The sequence below is a fragment of the Camelina sativa genome, chromosome 7 (assembly GCF_030686135.1).
Source record: "Camelina sativa cultivar CO46 ecotype springtype chromosome 7, ASM3068613v1".
Classification (NCBI taxonomy): Eukaryota; Viridiplantae; Streptophyta; class Magnoliopsida; order Brassicales; family Brassicaceae; genus Camelina; species Camelina sativa.
Genome location: NC_141886.1, coordinates 34,195,211 through 34,220,582, shown reverse-complemented (window position 1 = coordinate 34,220,582; position 25,372 = coordinate 34,195,211). Strand labels below are relative to the sequence as shown.

At 33.3% G+C, this 25,372-nt stretch overlaps 4 protein-coding genes and 1 non-coding gene across 7 annotated transcripts; 4 read left to right on the top strand and 1 right to left on the bottom strand.

The window, feature by feature from the left end:
• Window positions 1–2,501: 2,501 nt before the first annotated feature.
• On the bottom strand, window positions 2,502–4,780 carry LOC104704005 (uncharacterized). Of its 2 annotated transcripts, none has more exons than XM_010420116.3 (9): window positions 4,622–4,780; window positions 4,283–4,427; window positions 4,167–4,188; window positions 3,909–3,965; window positions 3,732–3,813; window positions 3,301–3,396; window positions 3,081–3,205; window positions 2,949–2,967; window positions 2,502–2,853 (listed from the first exon to the last, which is right to left on the bottom strand). In XM_010420116.3, exons 2-9 carry the CDS (start codon window positions 4,383–4,385, stop codon window positions 2,644–2,646), a joined length of 714 nt encoding a protein of 237 aa, XP_010418418.2. In that variant the 5' UTR covers window positions 4,386–4,427; window positions 4,622–4,780; the 3' UTR covers window positions 2,502–2,643. The 2 variants fall into 2 exon arrangements, with proteins under 2 accessions (XP_010418418.2, XP_010418421.2); XM_010420119.3 differs by having other exon boundaries at window positions 4,283–4,387; window positions 4,622–4,739.
• Window positions 4,781–6,634: 1,854 nt separating this feature from the next.
• On the top strand, window positions 6,635–8,641 carry LOC104704004 (uncharacterized). Its single transcript, XM_010420115.2, has 4 exons — window positions 6,635–7,373; window positions 7,459–7,650; window positions 8,033–8,167; window positions 8,331–8,641. Exons 1-4 carry the CDS (start codon window positions 6,921–6,923, stop codon window positions 8,427–8,429), a joined length of 879 nt encoding a protein of 292 aa, XP_010418417.2. The 5' UTR covers window positions 6,635–6,920; the 3' UTR covers window positions 8,430–8,641.
• Window positions 8,642–16,696: 8,055 nt separating this feature from the next.
• On the top strand, window positions 16,697–23,156 carry LOC147942007 (uncharacterized). Its single transcript, XM_087460146.1, has 26 exons — window positions 16,697–16,869; window positions 17,124–17,301; window positions 17,384–17,545; window positions 17,629–17,794; window positions 17,900–18,016; window positions 18,113–18,246; window positions 18,317–18,467; window positions 18,559–18,626; window positions 18,981–19,079; window positions 19,198–19,313; window positions 19,631–19,805; window positions 19,889–19,999; window positions 20,065–20,143; window positions 20,238–20,381; window positions 20,487–20,600; window positions 20,718–20,839; window positions 20,934–21,016; window positions 21,087–21,211; window positions 21,303–21,423; window positions 21,503–21,640; window positions 21,740–21,836; window positions 21,923–22,048; window positions 22,141–22,233; window positions 22,323–22,428; window positions 22,514–22,740; window positions 22,837–23,156. Exons 2-26 carry the CDS (start codon window positions 17,149–17,151, stop codon window positions 22,957–22,959), a joined length of 3,150 nt encoding a protein of 1,049 aa, XP_087316272.1. The 5' UTR covers window positions 16,697–16,869; window positions 17,124–17,148; the 3' UTR covers window positions 22,960–23,156.
• A 104-nt stretch (window positions 23,157–23,260) lies between these two features.
• Window positions 23,261–25,109, top strand: LOC104753048 (ubiquitin-conjugating enzyme E2 5). Of its 2 annotated transcripts, none has more exons than XM_087460147.1 (6): window positions 23,261–23,555; window positions 23,680–23,759; window positions 24,134–24,248; window positions 24,340–24,392; window positions 24,485–24,613; window positions 24,725–25,109. In XM_087460147.1, the coding sequence occupies exons 1-6, from the start codon at window positions 23,512–23,514 to the stop codon at window positions 24,862–24,864; spliced, it is 561 nt and encodes a 186-aa protein (XP_087316273.1). In that variant the 5' UTR covers window positions 23,261–23,511; the 3' UTR covers window positions 24,865–25,109. The 2 variants fall into 2 exon arrangements, 1 of the variants encoding a protein (XP_087316273.1); XR_015562725.1 differs by having other exon boundaries at window positions 23,376–23,555; window positions 24,477–24,613.
• A 154-nt stretch (window positions 25,110–25,263) lies between these two features.
• Window positions 25,264–25,335, top strand: TRNAT-UGU (transfer RNA threonine (anticodon UGU)). Its single transcript has one exon. It is a non-coding gene; the product is annotated as a tRNA-Thr (tRNA).
• The last annotated feature ends 37 nt before the right edge of the window (window positions 25,336–25,372 follow it).

Sequence of the window (25,372 nt, the reverse complement as noted above, 5' to 3'; positions counted from 1 at the left end):
GGGGATTCCGCATAATCATTATACTTACAGCATTTTGATTAACTGTTTTTGCCGACGGTATAAGCTCTCTCTTGCTTTAGCTCTTTTGGGCAAGATGATGAAACTCGGCTATGAGCCCAGCATTGTCACACTTAACTCGATGCTCAATGGTTTCTGTCACGGGAATAGGATTTCTGATGTCGTAGCTTTGGTTGATCAGATGGTGGCAATGGGATATCAACCTAATATCATTACATTTACAACTCTAATTCATGGGATTTTTCTCCACAGCAAAGCTTCTGAAGCTGTGGCTTTAGTTGATTTAAAGTTAGACGATGCTGTTGGTTTGTTCAGTGTTATGGTACAGTCTCGTCCACGCCCTTCAATCATTGAGTTCAGTAAACTGTTGAGTGCTATTGCTAAGATGAAGAGGTTTGATGTTGTCATCTCTCTCGGCGAGCAGATGCAAAATTTGGGGATTCCGCATAATCATTATACTTACAGCATTTTGATTAACTGTTTTTGTCGACGGTATAAGCTCTCTCTTGCTTTAGCTCTTTTGGGCAAGATGATGAAACTCGGCTATGAGCCCAGCATTGTCACGCTTTCTTCTCTTCTCAATGGTTTCTGTCACGAGAATAGGATTCGGGATGCCGTTGCTTTGGTTGATCAGATGGGGGGAATGGGATATCAACCCGATACGGTTACATTTAACACTCTGATTCATGGTCTTTTTCTCCACAACGAAGCTTCCGAAGCTGTGGCTTTAGTTGAGCGGATGGCTTTAAAAGGCTGTCAACCGAACCTAGTGACATACGGTGTGGTAGTCAATGGACTATGTAAGAGAGGTGACATTGATTTGGCTTTACATCTTCTCAAGAAGATGGAACAAGGTAAAATAGAGGCTGATGTTGTGATTTACAGCACAGTCATCGATGGTCTCTGCAAATACAAACATGTGAATGATGCTCTAAACCTGTTCAACGAAATGGAGAAGAAAGGAATTAGAGCCAATGTTGTTACCTACAGCTCCCTCATTAGTTGCCTTTGTAATTACGGAAGATGGATTGATGCCTCTCAACTACTTAGAGATATGATTGAGAGGAAAATCAACCCAAATGTAGTCACTTTCAATGCATTGATCGATGCATTTGTGAAGGAGGGGAAGCTTCTAGAGGCTGAGAAATTGTACGAGGAGATGATCAAAAGGTCTATAGATCCTAGTATTGTCACGTTCAATTCATTAATCAACGGGTTTTGCATGCACGATCGTCTTAACGAGGCCAAGCAGATGTTTTCTTTGATGGTTAGCAAGGATTGCCTCCCAAACGTAGTGACATATACTACTCTTATAAATGGATTTTGCAAGTGTAAAAGGGTAAAGGATGGTATGCAACTCTTCCGCGAGATGTCTCAAATGGGATTGGTTTGCAACACAATCACTTACAACACACTTATCCAAGGTTTTTTTCAAGCTGGCGACTGTGATTCTGCCCAAATGGTATTCAAACAGATGGTTTCTGATGGTGTGCCTGCCAGTATTATGACTTACAACATCTTATTAGATGGGCTTTGTAATAACGGGAAGCTAGAGACAGCATTGGTCAAATATTCAAGGACATGCAAAAGAGTGAAATGGAACTTGATATTATTACATATACTTCTATGATTGATGGGATGTGCAAGGCTGGTAGGGTGGGAGAAGCGTGGGATTTATTTTGTAACCTCGGCCTTAAAGGATTGAAGCCTGATGTTGTAACCTACACAACAATGATCTTTGGCTTGTGTGGGAAGCGGTTACTGCACAAAGCTGATGAATTGTTTAGAAAAATGAAAGAAGATGGGCCTTTCCCAGATAGTGGTACATATAATACGCTGATTAGGGGGTACCTTAGAGATGGTGAACAAGCCGCATCAGCAGAACTCATCAAAGAAATGAGGAGTTACGGGTTTGTTGGAGATGCTTCGACCTTTGGCTTGGTCACTAATATGTTATATGATGGGAGATTGGACAAAGCTTCCTCGATATACTTTCTTAAAAACAGTTTCATCATCCTCGAGAGATAAGAAGTGAGGTGAATTGACGTTTTTGCTTCTATTATGTTGACAAGTTCTTGTTGTAATAATGTCCAATCACTATAAAATATGACTGATTATGTTTGTTATTTTCTTTCTAGGTTATGTACAAGAGTTGATGCAAACACACTTGTTGTCTTGTTGAGACAAAAAGCATCTTCAAAGACAGAGAAGCTCCTAACATGACAACATGTTACATGAAGATTATAGCCTTCAGATGATGTTATAGGTTTGTTTAATTGATTGTTGTATCTTTATTTCGTGATTGTGAATTGAAATACTTGTCTAGTTTCGGATTTGATGGTATTGCGGAATAGAATTATAACTAGTTTTGTTTAGCTAAACTTGTTAAAGTTATAAATAATTACTTTAAACGGTTAGGGAACTAATATGTTGTTCTTTACTAAAAATACCAAAATCAAAAAACCAGTTGATGACAGCAAAGCTTTTCAGACATAAACCCAATATCAATACTTCAAAAGAATTCGCATAACCAAGGACAAAGCTGAACAATATAATAGTTCTGCAAACCTAAACCAAGTAACAACAACAATTTAACACAGGAAATGAAGATACTGATTAAGATTCTTAATGTTGGGGATAACCAGGAGGCGCGTATGATGCAGGAGGGTAGCCTTGAGCAGGAGGGTAGCCTTGGGAAGGCGGTGGATAGGACTGAGGGTATCCGACTGGAGGGACGGGTTGATCAAAACGGGACATCTGCTGAGCTGGTGGCACGCCCATTGGTTGAGATCCAAACACTCCATCTCTTTTGTCCATCTCAAGCTTGTGTTGTGTCTGCAAGCAGAAGATAAGGTTTTGGTTACATATACCCATAGGAGAAAGATAGTTTCAGAAGCTCAGATTAGTTTATAGTTCTCGTTTTCAGGTACCTGCATACATGCGCAGACCCTGCAAGAAAACCAAGACCGTACATTAAGTGTCCGTACATTAAGTGTTAGCAATCAGTGAAACTATAATAAATTGGAGGGGTAAGCTAAACATGCAAAGAAGTAAAAACATACGTGCAGTAGACCATATCAGCACAGCAAGAGAGTATCTGTGAAGCCTCCGAAAGCTCATCGCTACCAACAATGCAAGCAACTATAGAGAATATGCAAGCAACTTGGCTGAGACAGAACATAAATCCCTGAAAACACACGAGATGGAATTTGTTAGTTTCCCACAAAATATGGATTCTGTGTAAAACCGATAAAAGTAGAATGAAAAGATTAGTGAGAGTACAATTATGCAATTGTCGCATTGTGTTGTCTGGATGTTGAATTCGTCCTGCAGAAGAAAGCGGGTAGAGGCCACAGAGTTTCCGAAGCAGAGGAAAACCTGAAAATTCGAATTGCAAGTTGCTTCAAACAGATGCAAATTCATAAAGTCATAAAGAGCTATCTATTAAATTATAGCAAGCGTCCAATACAAACAGGTTTTACAAGCCAAAATATAAAGAAAGTCACACTCATCAGTGAAGTTCACAAAGATAATGTAATTCCCTGAGTCAAATAAGTTGAGCAACGGAATTCAAACATCTAGCACAAGAAGCCGGGAAAGATATACTAAAAGAGAACGCTTACGGAATCACATTATATCAGAATAGAACATAAATCCTAGAAACACACAGCTAAGCGTAAAAAACAAAATCAGATAAGATAAAAAAGTCTAACCTCAGTAGCAAGGCAAAGTTGAGGACATTTGCTTTCTCCACATCTGCCACTACAAGGCATGTATCCAGCACAACAAGTATACCTGCACAAAACAGAAAGCACACACAATACACGAAAGACTTAGCAAAGCAATAAATTAAAAAAAAAAATCTACATACTACTTGAGAAACTTCATACCTTGACATGTCATTGTAAAGGGCTCTTCTCCGAAGCATGTATGAAACACAAGGTCCACTACAAGTCAACATGTATATAACATATCAAATACGTACCAAAACATTCAAATAAACAAGAGTCATCAAGAGAAATGCACTTGTTTAATTCATTCACTCTAATAGAGATTTAAGTCACTGAATCATCATCCAATACCAAAACCACGAAAACAGACTCAAATTGATTGCTAATTTCGAAACGCTAGAAGCAATAACAACTTACCACAGACACGAGATGCAGCAATCTGCAAAACAAACAAATCAAGAAAACGCAAATTAGTTCTTCAATTATAATAAACAATGAATCTACTAGAGAGAGAGAGAGAGACTGAGATTTACAGGGAGTGTCGGCGGTGACGGTGCCCATGAGATCGGAGTGCCATAAGTTCCGGTAATCCTGCCTGAGTTTCATCTTCTCCAGCTTAGCCTGTGACCCCGCCATTGCTTTGCAAACTCAAAAAAAAAAAAAAAAAAAACAAGTCACCTTTTCACACCACAGACACAGAAAAAGAAAGAAGGATTCAGATTCGTAAAACACTAAAACCCTAAAGCAGTGACTAAATAGAGAAAAATCGAGTAACAATGGTAACAAAGATCAATCAGAATCAGTGACTAAATCGAGAAAAAATCGAGTAAGAAAGATCAATAAGAATCAGATCTAGTACTTCACGAACAAACCTTTCAATTGAAGGAAGCAGTAACTGAAACTTCGATTGTCGTCTCCCTCTCTCTCGCTCTCTCTCTCTCTCCCTCTCTCCCCTTTTTTACTTAATCAAATCAGTTTCTTATAAATAAAAGAGAACTTTGACCAATAATATTTTTATTTAGGACTAGTTTTGACTTTTGACCAATAATCTTTTTCCCGAAAAATATTATTAATTGTCGGGGACAAAAATGAAAAATCTGACACCATAAGAAAATAATATCATTACTAGTCTTCAACCATAAGATAATAAATATTTCATAATGTTAATTAATTTCAAAAATGATATTCACTTCCATCTTATGTTCATGACATCATCTGGTCTTAGTCGATTAAATATGTTTATCTGAAAACGAGACTTAATATTATTTTTAACATTTTGATTGAAAAAGGTTAGGTGTCAATTCGATGGTTTTCAGAAGAGAAGAACTCTTCGGCCGACTTCAATATTAGCTTGGGTCTACATTGAAGACAAAAAAAGAGAGACAATTTTAATGATAGTTGAAACTTGAAAGCAAACAAAAGAGAGCAAAAGTGTTCTTCTTCGTATTTGGAACATGTCAAACCTTCTAGATCATCAGATGAAGTATAGTTTGTTGTTTCTGCTCTGAATTGAAGATATGCCATTTTCTTAAGGATAAATTAAATATATAAATATAATTAAAATAAAATTTTATTTATCTTTTTAAAAATTGGTCATATCTTTTACGATATTTTCTAAACCCTAAACCCTAACTAAATGAATTAAAGTTTCATAAACTTTATCCTTGCGAAACTTTACTTCATTTTTACTTCATTACTAACTAAATGACACCTGTCAATATTTTCTAAAAAAATATTTCCTCCGAATATAATCTGAATATCCGTTCTCATCTTTTCTTCTTCTCTCTTCTCCCTATATTAATTTTTTATTGATAAGTCTTTTGATGAGCACTCCCTAGTGGAGATGCCCTAAGTATATAAAATACAAAAATATACCCATATTTATTATACAACTAGTCAACTTATAATGGCTTAAATCCAAACTATATATATAAGCTTTTGCAAGGGTTAAATAAAAATTTGGCTTCAAAAGTTACATTAAAACAAAAAAAAATCTAAAATAATATGATACTCTTTATATAATTTAGGGTATTTTGTGTCAAATCATTATAATATGATTGGTAGTCTTCAAAATTGAGATATTAATTGCAAAAAGATGAATTGTTGTTACCTTAATTTACAATTTATCTCAAGTATATTCCAGTTTATACTTTAGTACAAAAACTTTTATCTAACAAAGTTCTTTAGCGGTGGTAGAATTAGAAGGCTGATGAATTTTTAAAGATTTTTTTTTTTTTTTTAAACGGTGGAATTCATTGTTATTGGTTCATGGCTTCATGCATTATCAAAAGTTTTAGTAAAATCTAGTTTATGCATGATTTTAAAACTCTTAAGAATGAACTATGAAAGTTGTAAGGAAAAGAAAAAGACTTGCAATGTTTTTTTTGTTAAATGGTTCTAAAACCGTAAAATATGTTGTAGCTTTTTATAGTCACCAATCAGCATTCAGCACATGTAAATATGTAACTTTAAGTATTTCAAAAGTCACATCCGTTACTTGAGAGTTGAGACCAACAAATTTATTCAACAATCTTTTTTTATATATAACGAAAGTCGATTATTATTCGAGCTGTTTCTATATCAATAACAATTAGACTATAAAAGGTTAACCAATTTTTCACATTTAGCTTTTGATAAAAAAAAAAACATACAGATGTCATGCAAATTGCAAAGTACCCTAGTGGGTTCTCAGACTTTAGATATAAAAAAGCACTAGATATAAAATTACTACACTATAATTTAGTTGATAGCCTAGCATGGAGCAAATGTATAAATTAAATTTATACGGAGCAATCCATAACATAAGTAAAAATATAAGGGCACATTTGTAAAATAAACACACTTATTGTCTGCTATATATACAGCCCACCAGACCAAATAAAACTGGACCTGTCCATGTCTTGGTTCTGAAACAAGAAACTGAGAATACCAAAAAAGAGAGAAAAATATATCACACTTTTCTTTTTTTTTTGCCAATTTTGGATTCTGGTGGTTTTTCAAAAAAAACAAAGATCACGAGTGTCACTTGTGTTCTCTGTAACCGTTTCATTTGCTCAATTACAGAGAAACCAAAGAAAAAAGACAGAACATAACCCAAAAAATATTCAATTGTAGTTTTGCTCTCTTCTTCCTCTTCTTTCTTCATTGAGAATCCTAGAGTTACATCAAAAAATGGATTCTGATCTTTACATCTTTGATGGGTCTTCATCTTCTTCTTCAATCTGCCATAGTACTGATCCGGATATGTTCTCTTCCGACACAACAACAACAACAACAGATCTCTTCTGCAACAACCCTTACCTCAATCCTTTAATGGATGATCATCAATCTCTTAATTTCTTTGATAATTTTACCCCTACGAGTCATCATCATCTCCTCTCTTCTTCTCCACCAATATCGCAGCTCCAAACCTTAACTCTCTCTCACACAAACAGTTTCCCAAACTTCTCCGGTTTCGAAAGCTTCGACACAGTCAAAACAGAGCAGCTCTTGTTTAATTCACCGTTTGATGCTCCATTCATGGAAGACTCCTCGACTTTCCAGAATCAGAATTTACTAAACTCGCCGGAAGATTCCTACTTCTCCGGTCACATGCGACGAGTTTACAGTACCGGAGATTTGCAGGTACTTTTAGTTTTAGTTTTAGCTAATTCATCCTTTATTATTCAATACAAAAACTGTTTTGAGTTTTGATATAATTTTTTTTTAGAATATGAGAAGGGATTTTACGGGACAGAGATCATACTCGAGTCCTTTGGCGGTGGAGAGTTCATCAACGACGCAATTTTCCGGTGAAGATCAGAGCTTGAAGGTGGGGCGTTACAGTTCAGAGGAACGTAAAGAGAAGATTTCGAAGTACAGAGCTAAACGAACACAGAGAAACTTCACCAAAACCATTAAGGTAATAATCATAAAGTATTTTATTACTAAAAGAATTTAAATAAATATTTTTAAAGAAAAAACAACTTATATTAATAAATAGCATGTCTTTAGTCTTGAATAAACAACCAGAAGAATACAATTTAAAATTCTCAATTTTTTATTTTTATATTTTTTGTCATCTTAAAAAAAGAACCTCTATATATAAAAGGTGAAAAAACAGGAAAAAATAATACTCAATAAAAGACTTTTAGAGATTTTTAATTGAATTGAATTGAATTTTTGGATTAATATTCCATTACGTACATATTTCAAATTTGCTAATTACATAAATAGTTTACACATTTGAAATAATTGGGTTTTTTCCGCACCGTTATTAATTTGTTTCAAAACCAAAATTGAAGTATGCATGCCGGAAAACGTTGGCGGACAACAGGCCAAGAGTACGTGGCAGATTTGCAAGAAACGACGAAGTTTTTGAGAACCCCAAGATTGCTTCTTCCTTCACTAGACAAGAAAACAACGACGACGACCTTTGGGTAAGTCATTATATTACGTTAATTACTAAATTACAAAGCTTAGTTTTTTCTTCCTTTTTTATAAGTAAAAAAAAAAAAAAAGAGTGTTGTATTATTTCCGTTCAGATAATTAAGTTGACTGATAATTAACTATTTATTTATTGATTTCTTAACATTTTGGCAGAATTTGGATGGGTTGCATGAGGAAGAAGAAGCTTGTGTGAGCTTAGTGGAGTGTCAGCCTCAGTTGCATTTGCAATACATGACAAATTCCTTTTGGTGAAAGCCTTTGTTTGAGATGGAGGAGCTGAACATTTTTATACCGTCTAAGCTAGTATGGAGAAGAATCAAATCATGCATTACATATATTAAGCAAGTTATGGTAGTGCTAATGGTTGGATTTACCATGAAGTTGAGTAATCACAATTCGAATCTTTTCACTCATGTAAACGTTTCAAAATAGTATAAATATCAGGCTTGTTATCGTTCTCAAAATATTAGTTAGAGAGATTTGGGTTAATTAAGAGTCATATATTTTGATTCTTACATGCATCAGCATCAAAAATAATAATCACACCATTCATAACTCAAATATAGTACTGCACCAGTATGTAATTAAGGTAAAATTTTCATGGATGTTTGTTTTTAAGAGAATAAAATAGTGATTTTAATATAAAGTCTTCTAGTGACAGTGTGTCATAGTGGTGTTATACCTTTTACATGTGAATATGTAAATAAGTGCAATAAATAATTATCACGGATGGAAAGATCTTTGACCTTCGAAGGAAGATTCCTTAGTCTTATGTTAAATTTATATGAATTTGAATTAGTGGACTACTAAATATATGTTATATGATCTTAGATCAATATTTTAATAGTCCGAATCATTGATAGTAGTCAAAACATCATTTTTCTACTATATAACATGGACGACCAAGATCCCATCTCTTGTCATGTTTAGACTGTTACTCTGTTGGTATCGCATAATATGCAGTATAACTTTGCGTTACTATATCAATATGCTTAAGTCCATTCACCTGTTGAACTTGAAACAAGTTGTACACTAAAAAAATAGTTTTAGTATACAAAAAAATGAAACACAAATTAACTGATGAAATATTTAAACGATGAAGTATAACTCATTTGGTAACATTGATGTGGATCATTAGGCCGAGAAGCCTAAAAATTAACTCCTGAAAATCAGTTCAAGAGATATTATGTTTAATGTAGCTTACCAAATTACCACTGAAGGTTTTTTTAATTTGTTTGTTTGGAACTACTCCCAAAGAGCAATTAGTTTAGGGTTAATTAATCCCGTTATATTCTAGTGTTTTACTGGAATTTCTTTTTGCCCGTACGTTATTCCGAAACATTAAAACGTAATAAAACCCTAGCTAGTGCAAACAAGTTGCAATATTACCAAGTTGCAGATTCTAGTTCTATAGTTTCTGCTTTCGAAATAATTGGTTACCTAAAAAGGAAAGATGATGCCTTTCTCAGTCATGGAATATGTTCTCACGATCGAACATCCATGAGATATTTTTACTTTTTGAATTACTTTTATGTTTGGTTACGAAAGGTAGAATACACCAGCATTATTCTATGAATACGACGCATTCATGGATAAAACTCTACATTATATGTAATTTGGTCAAATTCGAATAGATTTTAGTCACATACATCTGGTTATCATGATAGAGTTTACATAATAAGTACATAACGCTCTATATATTGAGGATTAGCTTTTAGTGGTTAATTGCTTGTTCTGGTTCGTAGCAAAATGATTTATATATACTAGTAGGGTACGTATTGTTCTTATTTGATTTTTATGTCCGGAAATGTGTTATTTTGTGTCTCTAATAAGCCGGATAAGCTACCAACCAAATCATTGTAATCAACTTGGATATATACTTATTCTCCGTTCAATATATATGTTTTTAAAAAATGTTCAAAAACGTATTTTTCAAATGCCTTTTGTAAAGTAGATATATAATTTAAAGTTTCAAACTTAACTTCTTTTAAGAAATTACACTTATTCACAAGAAAATGAGAAATGGAATCTCAAGTTGCTTATCCACTAGCATATCATATGTATGTGAATATTTTCACGTACTTGTCTTCTCTTTTTTTTTTCCTCCCATTTTTGTATAAGTTTAATTATACTCTCATCTCATATGTAAAAATAAATATATAAGTTAACATTTACAGTAGTAAAATTGCATTTGGTATTGTCCTCCACAGCTCCACTCGAAGTGTCGTCCAGTAGAGTCAACGATGAAAATACAAAAGGTAATCAGAACCAAAAAAAAAAAGAAAAAGAAAAAGAGAAATGGTTTTAAAAAACCGGCCGCCTTAATAAAAACTTACAAATACAATGCATGGAGAGGTTGAGCAGTCTACGCAGTGCATCCATGCTAAATTGCTAATTATGTGATGCGTTGACATTATATAATAAGCACGTGGTAAATTTTTGGTCGATAAATTTAGTTGTCGTGTGTGTGATGATGAACGTCTTAGATGAACAAACAAAAATGTTGCCTAACGAAAAATGAAACAAGCAATATATTGTTTTGTTTTTAAAAGTGTGAAATATCGTAATTATGTTCTGAACTTCTGATTATAATATTGTCTCCAGAATTTATTAACTTTTTCAAATACTGCTATTTTAATTTTTTTAATCATATATAACATTGGAACAAACACTATAAAATACGTATATTAAAACGAATACGTTGTCTTTCTTTTTGTGTTATATGGTGGAGGCAAGAAAATTCAAAAATAGTAAAACTAGCACTTCCAAGGCTAGAGGATTCTATCATTTTTATATACATTGTCATATTAATTTATGTTAAACTAACCCAAAAACTGTGAGTGTTTGGGTGATGTCGAATCCAACAAGGCATTATCAAAATAATAATTTTAGTGAATATATATACTAAAGAATTAATAATGTGTACTAAACAAAGAACCTTCAAGTTTCCGAAAAGGCTCAAGTGTTGGGCAGCATGTTCAGCCTATATAAATGTCATTATCCTAAAACTTATTATATTGAGTTTTTGTTTTATATATATATATATATATATATATATATTTTTTTTTTTAAAGTTCCATTTCAGAAAGAGAAATATGGTTATTTTTTACCGTTGCTTTCATCAAATTTTTTCACTTATGTATTATCACGTATGCATGTCTTGCGGTCTGTCATTTATATTATAAAAAGGGTTAAAATTGTATGCTATCCAAGTATGTTTAGATATATTTCTTGTAATTATTTGTGCGAGTTTATAAAATTTTCATATATTCAGAATATTGTTTCTTATTCACCAGTCTTACTTCTAATATTTGGACTTCCACCATCGTCTGCTGACATTTCTAGGTCCAATTTTCATCTGAAACGTTAATTTGTTAACATTACCACAAATGATTTGTAATCATGTGTTGCTCTTCACTGAAATAATTGTTATTTTAGCTAATTAGTTGGTTATAGTTTTATCGAGAAAGCAAGGAAACTATTCTCATACTTTTGCTTTCTTTCTTCTTCATTCGATGCTCCTAAAAAGCTGATATATATATACTATCTATATATTAATCATGTTATTCAAACCGAGGCAAATTAAAGCAAGGTTCTCTATAATCTGTATATGTCAGCGTACAAGAATAATACAATATCACAGGAAGACATCTGGACAAAAGTTATACCAAAAGAAAGACATCTGGAGAAAATTATCTATCAAATAATGGACATTTAATTATTTAATAGGGATTTAAATATAAACTATATAATCAAGCTATATATTCGTGACCAATCGTGACATTGTTTATTTACCAAGAATCGATACAGAATGGAGCTCGTGTCATATATGTACGATTTTGGGTTTAATTAATTTATCTATCAAACTTTAACATTTATATAGATAGATACTTTCATTCTCCTATACAGATTAGAACATAAAAATTATAAAATTGTTTGATGTTTGTTTGTTTGGGATGACTTTTTTTTATCTCTTCGGCTGGAATGTTTCTTTCCATGGGATTTCTCCACGTTGGAACTCCCTAGAAGCTCATTTCTTGGGCTTCCCTGATGATCATCTCCTTGCATTGAATTTTCAGTTTCCCACATTCCAAAGCTTCCATGTTTAGCCTTTGTACGTATGGTTGATTGAATACATGTTAGACAGATAGCACACTTGACACTACGTCAAATCCATATATACAAACCTAGGAGAACCCACAATTTAACGTGCTGACGTAACGTAGCAATACAATATTTTGTAGCACATCGCGTTACTCCATCGTTACTCACTTACTTTTTTACTCCTTTGAATAGTTTACACAACGAATAATATATTCGGGTACTAATCATATAATTTTATTAGGATAGTAAAATATTTATTAAACACGTTAAAAACACTGTCATGACTGTCGTCGTCAACCTGATACCAAAAAAAATGACTGTCGTCTACTTTCTTTCCCAGTTTGGGTGGGCCAAAAGGACTAAAATGTATAAAACCTTGTAATAATAATAATATGAAGTAATCTGAAACTTCTAAACTTTTAGGCATAGGATAGAAGAACAATAAAAGTTAAAGGGTCTAAGAAAATATCAGACCAAGCTAGAGAGGGGAATCTCTGCGAGTCCAGATTGATTCCAAACAGCTTGAACGGTACCCTTTTTAACAATTTAGTAACGATACTTACCAAAAAAAAAAAAACAATTTAGTAACGATAGAATATTTGATAACTAATTTTATATCAATAGTATTTCGTACACTTTTTTTATTAGCCCGGTATATATAAAGATTAAATAGTTACTAAATTATACTTTTCACAGTTAGCAAAAATCTATAATAATTATGTATAAGGAATACCTGGCTAATTTTTTTTTTTTTTTTACAATGAATAGCTAGCCAAAATATACACAAGGTTGTTAATTATTTATGCATTCTCAGATACATGTTAATTCATATATATACGTATACGAATACAAATGTTTAAGGCATACCTGCATATAGAAAATGCTTATACTTTATATATACAAAGAGGATATGCCGTATGTGGCAAATTAGTCCCCAAAACACAACTTTCTGTGAATTGTGACCTCAAGAGAATATGGTCGTTCTTTACTACAAATTATTTGTTTATGATCATTTGTTCCATTTGAAGAGTCTTCTTCTATAAGAGGCTCATATAGGTTATGCGTGTTTCAAAGTTGTACAAAGGTTAAATACTTATGTTTTAGTTATTATGTCAATAATTTAATATTTATGTTTTTTTTTTCATTTAGAATTCACGCACACATTACCAAATTTGAACTCTAGTTATGACATGATAGCCGTGTTACAAATTATTAAAAACATAATGTCTTTATCATAAATTTTCAGTCTATAAATTACTTTTAGTTGGTTTTATATACTTAGTTAGCTAGGCTTTCAATTAATTACTTATTAACAAACTTCGTATAAAATAGTCGATATAAAACGGAATTGATTCTCACTATTTATAGTTAAAATAAATTTTATAAATTACCTTCTTCAAAATTAGCCTTTTTAATAATGATTTATCCCCCAACCAATAGGTGGCATCTTGAATAAATTTAGTATATCATAAAGCTTCTACAAATAAATAAAGAATAATATATGATTTGATTTATTATGACTTAATGCATACTTTATCAAATTAGTTAATAAGAGTTGGAGCACTCTTCGTGCAACTAAGACACATACCAAATCGCAAACACCAAACCAACAAACAGCCAAGTTCACACATTTTAAGACATACATAAAACTAAGACAAACACATTATTACCACGTCCTCCTCATAGATATTGTTGGCACATAGGACACTTAACTAAATCAAGGGTCCTTATGTAATTATAAACACAGGTCTTGTGGAGGACATAGTTACAAACATGGAATCCCGTAAGATCTTCGGCGGAAGCTACAGTAGTATCCTCCATACAAATTCCACACTCCGTCTCACCTCTTTGGGAGGAATGTCATCACGCCACTCTTGGACTACCCAGTTATCAACACCCCTCCAGTTATGACATCATAGCCGTGTTACAAATTATTAAAAACATAATGTTTTTATCATAATTTTTCAGCCTATAAATCACTATTAGTTGGTTTTATATACTTAGTTAGCTAGGCTTTCAATTAATTACTTATTAACAAACTTCGTATAAAATAGCCGATATAAAATGGAATTGATTCTCACTATTTTAGGAAAAATATAATTATTTTCATAGTTAAAATCTTATTATATAAACTTTACTTTTCAAAATTAGTAATTCATATAATCGCGACATGTGTCAAGTATATCGATAATATTTTGATATGTGTGAAATTAATTTATTTAATAATTATAGGAAATTAAAAATTCTAAAACTAATAGGATTAAACTTAATATTTTTGAAAAGTATATACAACTAAAAGTAATCTATTATATAGGAAAGTTATCTATTAAGTTTTTAATTACTAAAAGTTGTCTATTAAGTTTAAAAATAAAAATAAAAAAGGAAAATATGTGCATTTAATACAGAAAATATTTGTAATTTAATTGCATTTATTATTTATTATAATCATATAATAAAAAGAAATTTATACAGAAAAGTGATTAAAGTATAAAAAGGTTTAATGTGTAAAACTTAGTGATTAACATAATATAATAAACAAAATAAGAAATTAATGTAATTTTCTTAAGTTTTTCAATCGGTGAATGATTTGATAACATGTTCAATATTATGCTATTATATAAACATTGGTTCTCAAAGTTAATAACTCATGTGATCGCGATAGTGTCAATTTTAACAATTAAAGATTTTGTGATGTGTTATATACAAGAAACTTTATTTTAACATATTTTTAAATTATATAAAAAATAATTAAAACATTTTAATAAATATAAAAGATAATTCATATATGTATATAAAAAATAATACTAATACTAATTCTAATTTTAAATTATTAATTTTATAAGAAAAAAGAATTAATAAAATTATACAATATATTAATATAATACCATAATTAAATAAATAATACTGTAAGTTATTAATCCTAAAAGAAAAAGGATTGTAGTTACTAACCTTTACATAAAAAATAAGTTTCTCATAATAACATCTTTGAATTTTTGATTAATTTATGATAATATTAATATATTTTATTTAAAATTAGTTGGACAAGTAGTAAAACTATTACGTATGAAACAAATATTTTTGAGATATTGTTACTTTTTCAAATATGAGATAAAATTAGTTTTCATTTTTTTTTCTTTGACAATTATGTTTTATTAATTTAGTTTTTTAAAAAAAAATTAAGTAAATTTGATACAATGCACAATTTTTTTTGATATGAAAATTAGAAATGTTATTTATTGGGATTGAGTGCATAAAATTAAAATCTAATTTTATTATCATGTAATATACAAAGAAACTTTTATTGCAAGATGGAGTGTGTGAACTCTAAATTTATTTTAAAAAAAATAAATAAAATAAAATAAATATTTTGAATACAACTTAAAATTTCACATATTTTTTTTATATCCGCATTAATACGCGGACCTAATCTAGTGAATTTTATAAATTACCTTCTTCAAAATTATCATTTTTAATAATGATTTATCCCCCAACCAATAGGTGACATTTTGAATGAATTTAGTATATCATAAAGCTTCTACAAATAGATAAAGAATAATATATGATTTGATTTATTATGACTTAATGCATACTTTATCAAATTAATTAATAAGAGTTGGAGCACTCTTGAAAAAGTGGTCAAACTGCTACTTGCTTAAGTCTTTGTAGGTGTAACAGCCTACTGCTTATTAAACAATAATTTGTACAAATTAAGAATACTAAATGTTAAACAAATATTCTTCCGAAATATGTGACGGTGCTTGGTAATATTTATTTAGCTTATTTATATTTTTATTTTCCCATTTAAATTTGTGTGCCGGTGGGATATATTACCAACTTCCTCCAAAGACAAAGTAGATTCAAGTGTAGTTTTTTTTCTTCTTTTTATTTCTTTTGTCAACATAACAAGTAATGAGATTGGAGAATCAATCTTGATCAATGATCAGTAGTGTAGTTGTAAGGTGGATTGAGAGTGTAGGGGTGGGTTTGGTGAAGAGGGGTTTCAGTACTAGGAAAGGGTGAGCTGAACCTTACGGTGCTGGTTGTTGTTGGTAATGGGAGTGACATGCTGACTTGATGACATATCGAGTTTCTTCTGCTTCTTGGGAGCTGACTTGGTAGGAATGGACTTCTCCAATCCGTAGATCCTAGACAGGACGTAGCCAGAATTGTCCATAACCATCCAGTCAACAGTCAACACCATGCAAAAAGCTCCGAGCAAGTCAGCTCCCAAGAAGCAAAAGTACTTCCATAACATTTGTGGTGTGCCATATAGTATTTGAGTTTCATTTTGTTCAAAAAAAAAAACAGTATTTGAGTTTCATCTTCATCACTATTTGGGCTTTTTATAAACTCAGCATGGCCCAATTAAATATAGGTTCCTTTTACATTGAACCGGCGTCGTTCGGTATGAGAAAGAAGAGAAACTGAATTAAAAAAAAAACAATTTTTTTAAAATACTGGAAAAGGGTTTAAGCCTCTGTTAAACTTTAAACCCAACCCTGTTTCTTCTTCTTCTTCTTCTTCCTCCTCACGCCGCCGCAAACAAGCATCGCCGTCGATTCTCTCAGAAGAAGAAGATAATCTAAACGTAAGTTTACTTTTTGATTCCGTTATTTTCTGCTCCGAAGTTTGTAGTCTCTTAGGAGAGAATCTAAATCTAAAGTAAGATTGATATGTCGTCATGTTCTATTGTAATTGCTCTGCTTCACTAAAATTCAATAATCAATCTCATGTTTGGCTTAAACGATGACCTATTGAATAAAGCCCACATAGGCTTTGTGTTATTCTTTCAGAATATATAAAAATTAAACCTTTCTTTGCTCTTCTTCTCTTAAACCCTAGTATTCGAGAATCCAGTACAGTAACCATGGAGGCAGATACTGTGACAGACTCTCGTACTCAGAAAGTTAACGACTTTTTAAAAGACGTTCGATTGGATTACGATTCTCTAAGAGAGCTTCTGGATGATGCCATTGCGCCCATTTATGAATCTATTGATAGAATCCCTGAAGATTTTAAGGTATGTTTGTGGGCTTATCTGTTAATGTTTTAAAGGAAATTGAAGTTTTTATGAGCTTCTTTAACAATTGAAAATCTCTTAGGTGACCTCTGAGTTAGCTCCCAGTTTCGTCAAGGACATTGGGGCAGATAAAGTTGAGTTCAATTTTAAGGAGCCAAGTGGTTATGATCTCTGTGGCAGTTACTCCATGGATTGCATGGCAAAGCCTGATTCTTCGGTTGATCTTCTTCTTCACTTGCCTAAGGTAAAGTGTTTTACTGCGCAGTTCGTAACTTTTAAAATCGAATGTTATGGGTTGGTTTGTTAACTATAGAAGGGTTCTTGCAGGAATGTTTTTATGAGAAGGATTACATGAATCATAGATACCATGCCAAAAGATGTTTGTATCTTTGTGTTATTAAAAAGCATTTGATGTCGTCTCCTTCCATCGAGAAGGTTGTATGGTCAACCTTTCAGAACGAAGCTAGGAAGCCAGTCTTAGTTGTTTTCCCAGGTGTGCTCTAGTTTTTATTTTATTTTTTTTTTATTTTGCTAAGAGAAAATAGTAATTTTTACATTGACTAAAAAGTATTCACATCGAGAATCTGTGTGTTTGCAGCTAATAAACTTGATCAGTTTCCTGGATTTTCCATTAGGATAATCCCTTCAGCAACATCACTGTTTAATGTTGCAAAGTTGAGTATGAGCAGAAACAACGTCCGTTCTGTAACTGCAGGTAATGAGGTTTCTTTCAAGAATGTTGAACTCTATTTAGATAAATATATTGAAGCATCGATTTATTAATATTCTGATCCATCCTGATGATTAAAAGATGGTGTCCCTCTGCCCACACCGACTTACAACTCAAGCATATTGGAGGACATGTTTCTTAAAGAAAATTCTGAGTTTCTCGAAAAAACCTTTTCTGAGTGGAAGGAGTTGGGCGATGCTTTGATTTTGCTGAAGGTATGGATAGTTAACAGGTATTGTTACCCTGCGTATATTGGGATCCTTAAACGTATCTGGTTCTGTGCAGATATGGGCTAGACAAAGGAGCTCGATATATGTTCATGATTGCTTGAATGGATTTCTAATCTCTGTGATACTATCATACCTTGCAAGCCATGCCAAAATTAACAAGGCACTAAAACCATTAGATATTTTCAGAGTGACACTGGACTTCATAGGTAGGGTAGTGCAGTTTAAGTCTATTCGTTGCATATTAAGTGTTTGATTCTGCAGTATAGATAACCAAAATTTGTTAATCCTGTTTGACAGCCAATTCTAAATTATGGGAGAGGGGTTTATATCTTCCGCCACAGAGTGATATTCGTGTCTCGAAGGAGGTGTGTTGTCTACTTGCTTTTCTGTTTCTTTCATTTTAATGTTTGCGTATCAGTATGGCTATGCACTGGTACTACTGTGTTCGTCTGCTGTTAAAACAATCAGATAGAATACGCTCTGGTGTATAGTGTCATTGTGGTATACAGCATGAGACTATAAGGCATCTTCTGATAATACATAAACTACGTATGAAAGTCTTGATAATGTTGGAAAAACCATATGTAGACACTGGATTTTTCGTGTATAGCTTGAGTTTCTTGAAAAATAGTATTCTATCGAAGAAATTTCATGTGCGCATACATGGTGTTCTGTTCTTTGCATACTGTTTTAACTGATTATCAACGTTTAAAATTCAGGAGAAGATGAAGTTCAGAGAGTTGTTCCCTGTTGTTATGTGCGATTCGTCAACATTTGTGAATTTGGCTTTCCGGATGACCAGTGTTGGTTTCCAGGAGGTACCCAAAGCTGGAGAAAAACTCTTAACTTTGATGTATTTTGATTATCTGATATTTCATTCGAGGCTGTGGTTGTATGTGTGACCTTATCATGGAATTTGTTTGTTGGTCAGCACAGCTCCAAGATGAGGCTTCTTTGATGCTTAAATGTATGGAGAAACTCAGAGATGGAGGATTCGAGGAGATGTTTATGACTAAGGTTGACTATCCTGTTAAGTATGACCACTGCATAAGGTAAGCTTTGCTTTTCACTTCTCGTGATTGATATGTATTATATTGTTAAGGAGGGAAGTGGCTGGATATGTTCGTACTTTGTCAAAGCGTTCTAGAAATGGCTAGTCGTGTGTGTGGAAGTATGAGACTGAAAAATTTAGATAGGAAATCTATTTCACATGTTCATACTGACCTCCATGGTTTCAAGATTGGTGGATAGTATGATTATTAATATTGTCTTTACCATATTTCATTATTCAGTCAACTTAATTTAGTCTTTGTTCTGAGCTAGTTTGTTCCGTTTTCAGCTAGCTATCCTAACATATAAGTTTTCTTAGATTACAGCTAAAAGGGAAAACAGCATTGCCTATGTCAGAGTTCTGTTTGGACAAGGAGTGTTGGAGAATCTATGAGCAGAAAGTGCATAGCCTGCTGTTAGAAGGACTGGGTGACAGAGCAAAATCAATTCGTGTTGTTTGGAGAAATGTCAATCAAGATTGGCGTGTAGAGAATGTAAGTTTTTTCCAGTTATGAATTTTACTTTTCATTGCGGCTAAGTGGAATCTTTTCTAATACTTTAACTTCCTTTGAACCAGGGCTTGTCAGTTCTTGACAAAGAACCTCTTTTCATTGGCATATCTGTCAGCTCCACTGAAAAGGCTTTTAGAACAGTTGATATTGGGCCAGATGCTGAAAACAAGATAGAGGTATTTCCAAAATCTCTGAATCATTGCTGTCTCATTGGGTCGTACTAAGTAATATATTGGTGTAGGCACTTAGATTCCGGAAGTTTTGGGGTGAGAAGTCTGATTTAAGGAGGTTTAAAGATGGAAGAATAGCAGAAAGCACAGGTGTGTTATCAATCAATACATGCCTTTGGCAGAGTTTAACTATGAAGTTTTGAGTTTATATGCAAGCTGAATATTGCCTTATTCATTTTCTCAGTTTGGGAAACTCAGCAGTGGAGCAGACATCTTATCATGAAAGATATTGTTGAATATGTCCTTAAGCGGCATCTTTCACTGTCGTCCGATGACATTGTACAATTAGTGGATCAACTTGATTTCTCTCTAATCTATGGGGATAAAGGTATTTCTAAACTCATAATAAACAAAATTCCTTTTTTTTTCTCAATGCATTGCGTGCTGTCCACTTATAATTTCAATCTATTGCAACAATGCTGTTATGTCTCAGACCCAATATCTTTATCTGGAAACTTGCTTCAAGTCTATGATGTTTTCTCGAAGTGCTTGCGTGAGATTGAAGACATACCTCTCAAAGTCTCTAGCGTTCAGCCTTTAGATTCAGGTTTGTTTTCCCTGTAATTTCCTTTGCAATGAGCTGTTAGATTTTTTAAGAATGTAATGGTTCTGATGTTTGCACTATCTGTGGTTTCTTATATATAATTTTCCTCGTCACTTGCAGCTTTCAGGTCCACATCCGTGTTTCCTCCTGAACCGCACCCAGTGGCTTGCGAAAAGTTTGATTCTGGAAGACTACAAAAACTTCTGCCATCCTGCATTCCAGCAATGGAGGTCATGATTCAGGTATGATCAGTACACCAGATGGTTACTGGCATAGTTACTTTGTCTTAATTAGTTATCTAAACACTCCTGTCGTTTTCTTGTTTTGCTATCTCAGCTAGAAGGTTCTGGTAACTGGCCCATGGATGATTTGGCAATTGAGAAAACAAAATCTGCATTCCTCCTAAAAATTGCAGAGAGGTAGGTCTTCTGTTCTTCGTAACACTTCATACTATTAAGTCACAGTTATTTATCTGAATATTACTGACAGCCTTCAGAACGTCAAGGGAATACCATGCACAGCTACTGAGGATAATGTCGATGTTTTCATGGGTGGTTATGCATTTCGTCTGAGAATATTGCATGAAAGAGGCCTGAGTTTGGTGAAGAGAGAAAGTGAGTTTTCTTCTCTTACACACTATCCTCTATTTCTGAAGAATAGAAGGCCTATGTGATGCTGACTTCCTTGACTTCTACTGAGTTGCAGTTGGAGCTGACCCAGTGAAGCATGTTTCCTATACCGATAAAATGCTTTTTATCCGCAGTCAACATGCAAGTATGATCAATGGTTTGCAAGGTCGATTTCCTACATATGCACCAGTTGCCAGGTAAAAAGTTAATAAACTTCATGTGTTTGCTTTGTTTGCTTTGAAGTTTCATAACCCGGACCTTATTCGCTCCCTTAAGGCTTGCAAAAAGATGGGTGTCTGCGCATCTCTTTTCTGGTTGCCTGGCAGAAGAGGCCATTGAACTTTTGGTTGCACATGTCTTCCTCACACCTCTCCCACTTGGTGTTCCTTGCTCCCGAATTAATGGATTCTTAAGGTATCTTACCCCGCTACCATAGTTTTGATTTGACGGAAAACAACAATGCAATGCTGTGCCAACAATCAAAACATCACATCTTTTTCCGCTCTGTAACAGGTTCTTGCGATTACTAGCGGACTATGACTGGATGTTCTACCCGTTGATTGTTGACTTAAACAATGACTTTGGTAGAAATGACGAGAAAGAGATCAATGTGAGTCCCAAGTTTAATAATGGGTTCTAGTGTTGGGCTAAATTTGTTGGAAACGTCTTCATTGTAAATGCTTTCTGGTTTTTTAGGATAACTTTATGTCAAGTAGAAAAGGCTACGAAGAAGACAGACAAAACATAAGTTCAGCTATGTTCTTGGCTGCTCCTTATGATAAAGCATCAGAGGCATGGACCGCAACAACACCAAATATATCGGTTAGTTCATTAAATTACGCATTTTAAAAGCATACGCCACCCTTTATTTTCCTCATGCCATAAACTTTCTTTTATTTGTTACTTTGGTACAGGAACAAAAAAGGTTGGTGGCTTATGCTCGAAGCAGTGCAAACGTGTTAAGCAAGTTGGTATTGCAAGAACATAATGATTCTGTTCAATGGGAGGTGAGTGAGTTGCACTGTGAACAAACTGCATTGAGCCAAAAATTGTGAGAACATAATATCGACTAATATTATGGGCATATTTGTTGCAGTGCCTTTTCAGGACACCCTTGCACAACTATGATGCAGTTATTCTTCTCCATAGAGACAAATTACCTTACCCACGACGTCTTTTGTTTCCATCTGAACTTAATCAAGGTCCCAATAGCTCTCTCTCTGTCTCTGTATCTTATGTTTCTATCGTTGAAACATCAATTAAACTTCTTTCTCAATTATTGAATAGGGAAGCACGTTGCACGTGGAAAAGCGAGTAGATTGTTTAACCCATTTTTGTTGCCTGGAGATATGAAGATGAGCCATGAAGAGCTTAAGAAGAAGCTAATGGTGGACTTTGAGCCGACCAAGTGCTTATTGAGTGGGTTGCAGGAAGAGTTTGGGACGTTAAAGCCGTGGTATGATCACATAGGAGGCGACGCAATTGGTTTAACATGGAACAAACAGAAGTCAAAGGTAAAAAGTTCATTTGAAAATCTTCTGTGTTACACTACAAAACAAACAGAAAAAGAGAAGAAAACTCAAAAGAAATGTAATGTATTTTGATTACAGAAACGAGAAAGAGATGAAGAGGAAGAAGAAAGTAATCCAATGGAGTTGTTAAAGGCTGTAGGCGAAATGGGTAAAGGGATGGTGAGAGATATCTATATGCTCAAGCCTCCACGCTTTGTCTAAAGCTTTCTCTTGAGTTTAAAAAAAAAAAAGGTGAAGAGTTAATTGTAAACCTATAAACCTTCATGAAATGAACATTTTAATGTCAATTTTGTTTAAAATGTGTTAAGTTGGTTTTGTTTACTTATCAAGAAACCAAACATATCATCGACTGTTGTGCGTCTTCCAATATTGTTTTTATACGAAAGCTTAACGATCTACTACTTGGGTTTTAAAAGACCTTTACGAGAAGGTTAAAAACAAAATCTACTTTAGAGATCTTTTTAGCTAAATCCCAGATTATATATTAATGAATGTAAACCTATAATTACAACTTATAAACCTAAAAATCAAAAGTGAAAGAGTATTTATAGAAAGCATTAATTGTACTATACATAAATACAAATTTACCTATAAAATTAATTAATACAGTATATATTTAATATTTATTGAATGTGTCAGTAATAAAATAAGTATTCTTTCTTTCTCGGCTTTATCTCCCCACTCGATTTCCCCAGAAAGCACCAAAAAAAAAAAAAAAAAAAAAACTCAGAAAAAAAAGAGAAGCGAGAAGCCATGTCTTCGCCGAGCAAGCGTAGAGAAATGGATTTGATGAAACTGTAAAAATTTGTTTTATTCTATTTTAATCGGTTTATTCTTGATTTCGAGATCGGGTTCTTTATGTTTTGTTTGATTCGAGTTTTTTTTTTCGTGTTGTTGATTGATGGATGGATGTGAGTTTAGGATGATGAGTGACTACAAGGTGGAGATGATCAACGATGGCATGCAAGAGTTCTTTGTCGAATTCAATGGACCTAAAGACAGTAAGTTAACTCAGTTCTTCTCTGATTCGTTGATCTCCTGTTTTGTGTGTTTTTAATTTCACTGTTTTAAGAATTTAGCTGATTCTTAATTGCAGATTTGTTTTACATCTGCAACTTTATTAGTGTTAACTTTGATTATAAATAATAGAGATTTAGTTCTGCTTTTCTTGTTGATGATGATTATATTTATAGGCTTTTGCATCGTTTGTATATCTTCAATTACAACTTGTTAGTATTAACTTTGATTATGGATTAAGTCATAGAGACTTGGTTCTGCTGCTGTTGCATCACTTTATAGTTCAGGGAAATATTGAGAATTTGTTAATATAGAGTTTAAATTTGTTTAACTTTTGTGTGTTTTGGACTTTGGACAGGTATCTATGAGGGAGGTGTGTGGAAGATAAGAGTTGAACTTCCTGATGCTTATCCTTACAAATCTCCATCTGTTGGTTTCATTACCAAAATATACCACCCTAATGTCGATGAAATGTGTGTTCAGCTATCGATGTTTGGATAATGATTATGTTCCTTGTCCAAATCTTGATTTTTGTATGCTTCTTGGTTTTGTGGTCGTGTGCAGGTCGGGTTCTGTTTGTTTAGATGTTATTAACCAGACCTGGAGCCCGATGTTCGGTATGATCATAACAATATTACATACCAGTTTTGGATTGGCTTATTATTGTTATTCTTGTTATGTTTATTGTTTATTTGATTTAGTTATTCAGACCTGGTGAATGTGTTCGAGACGTTTCTTCCTCAACTTCTTCTGTATCCGAATCCGTCAGATCCTTTGAATGGAGAAGCAGCTGCGTTGATGATGCGTGATCGTCCTACCTATGAACAGAGAGTTAAAGGTAGTCAGATATATGATCTCATGTTATAACTGATTTTGAGTTGCTTAGATTCTTGGTTTTACTGATTAGTAAAAAGCCTGTACACTTTCTTATCTTCTTGCGTGGTTTCAGAGTATTGTGAGAAATACGCAAAGCCAAGGGAGGATGATGAGGAAATGTCTAGTGATGATGAAATGAGTGAAGAAGACGAATATGCCTCAGACGGTGATGATGAAGATGATGTTGCAATCGCCGGTAAACTTGATCCTTAAATACGCATTTGGTCTTGGTATGGTATGAATCATGTGGCCGGATTAAATAGATGGCTAAACCAGGGGAATGAAAAAGAAGCTGGTGACTTTGTATGTATATGAATAATCAATGAATGTTTTAAAGGTTCCATCTTCAATTGAACTGTAAAATGAATCTCTCTTTTTCTTGTCGTTTACTTTGTTTCTTTATTATGGTCGTTTAATGTAAATTATTGAAGCTCCTTTAATCTTCATGTTATTGTGCACTGTCTCTTGGTTGTGGTCAGATTGTTTTAGTTAACTTCTTAAGCAATGTCAAAGTTATTTGTTTCTGGTATAACCTGGCTTCCTGAAATTGTTGTCACCGACAAATGTATAGATTAAAAATATATAATTAATAGTATAATAATGGACAGAAATGCCCTTATAGCTCAGTGGTAGAGCGTCAGTCTTGTAAACTGAAGGTCCGTAGTTCGATCCTGCGTGAGGGCACCCTTTTTGCAATTTTTCCCTAATTTTGTCAATCTTC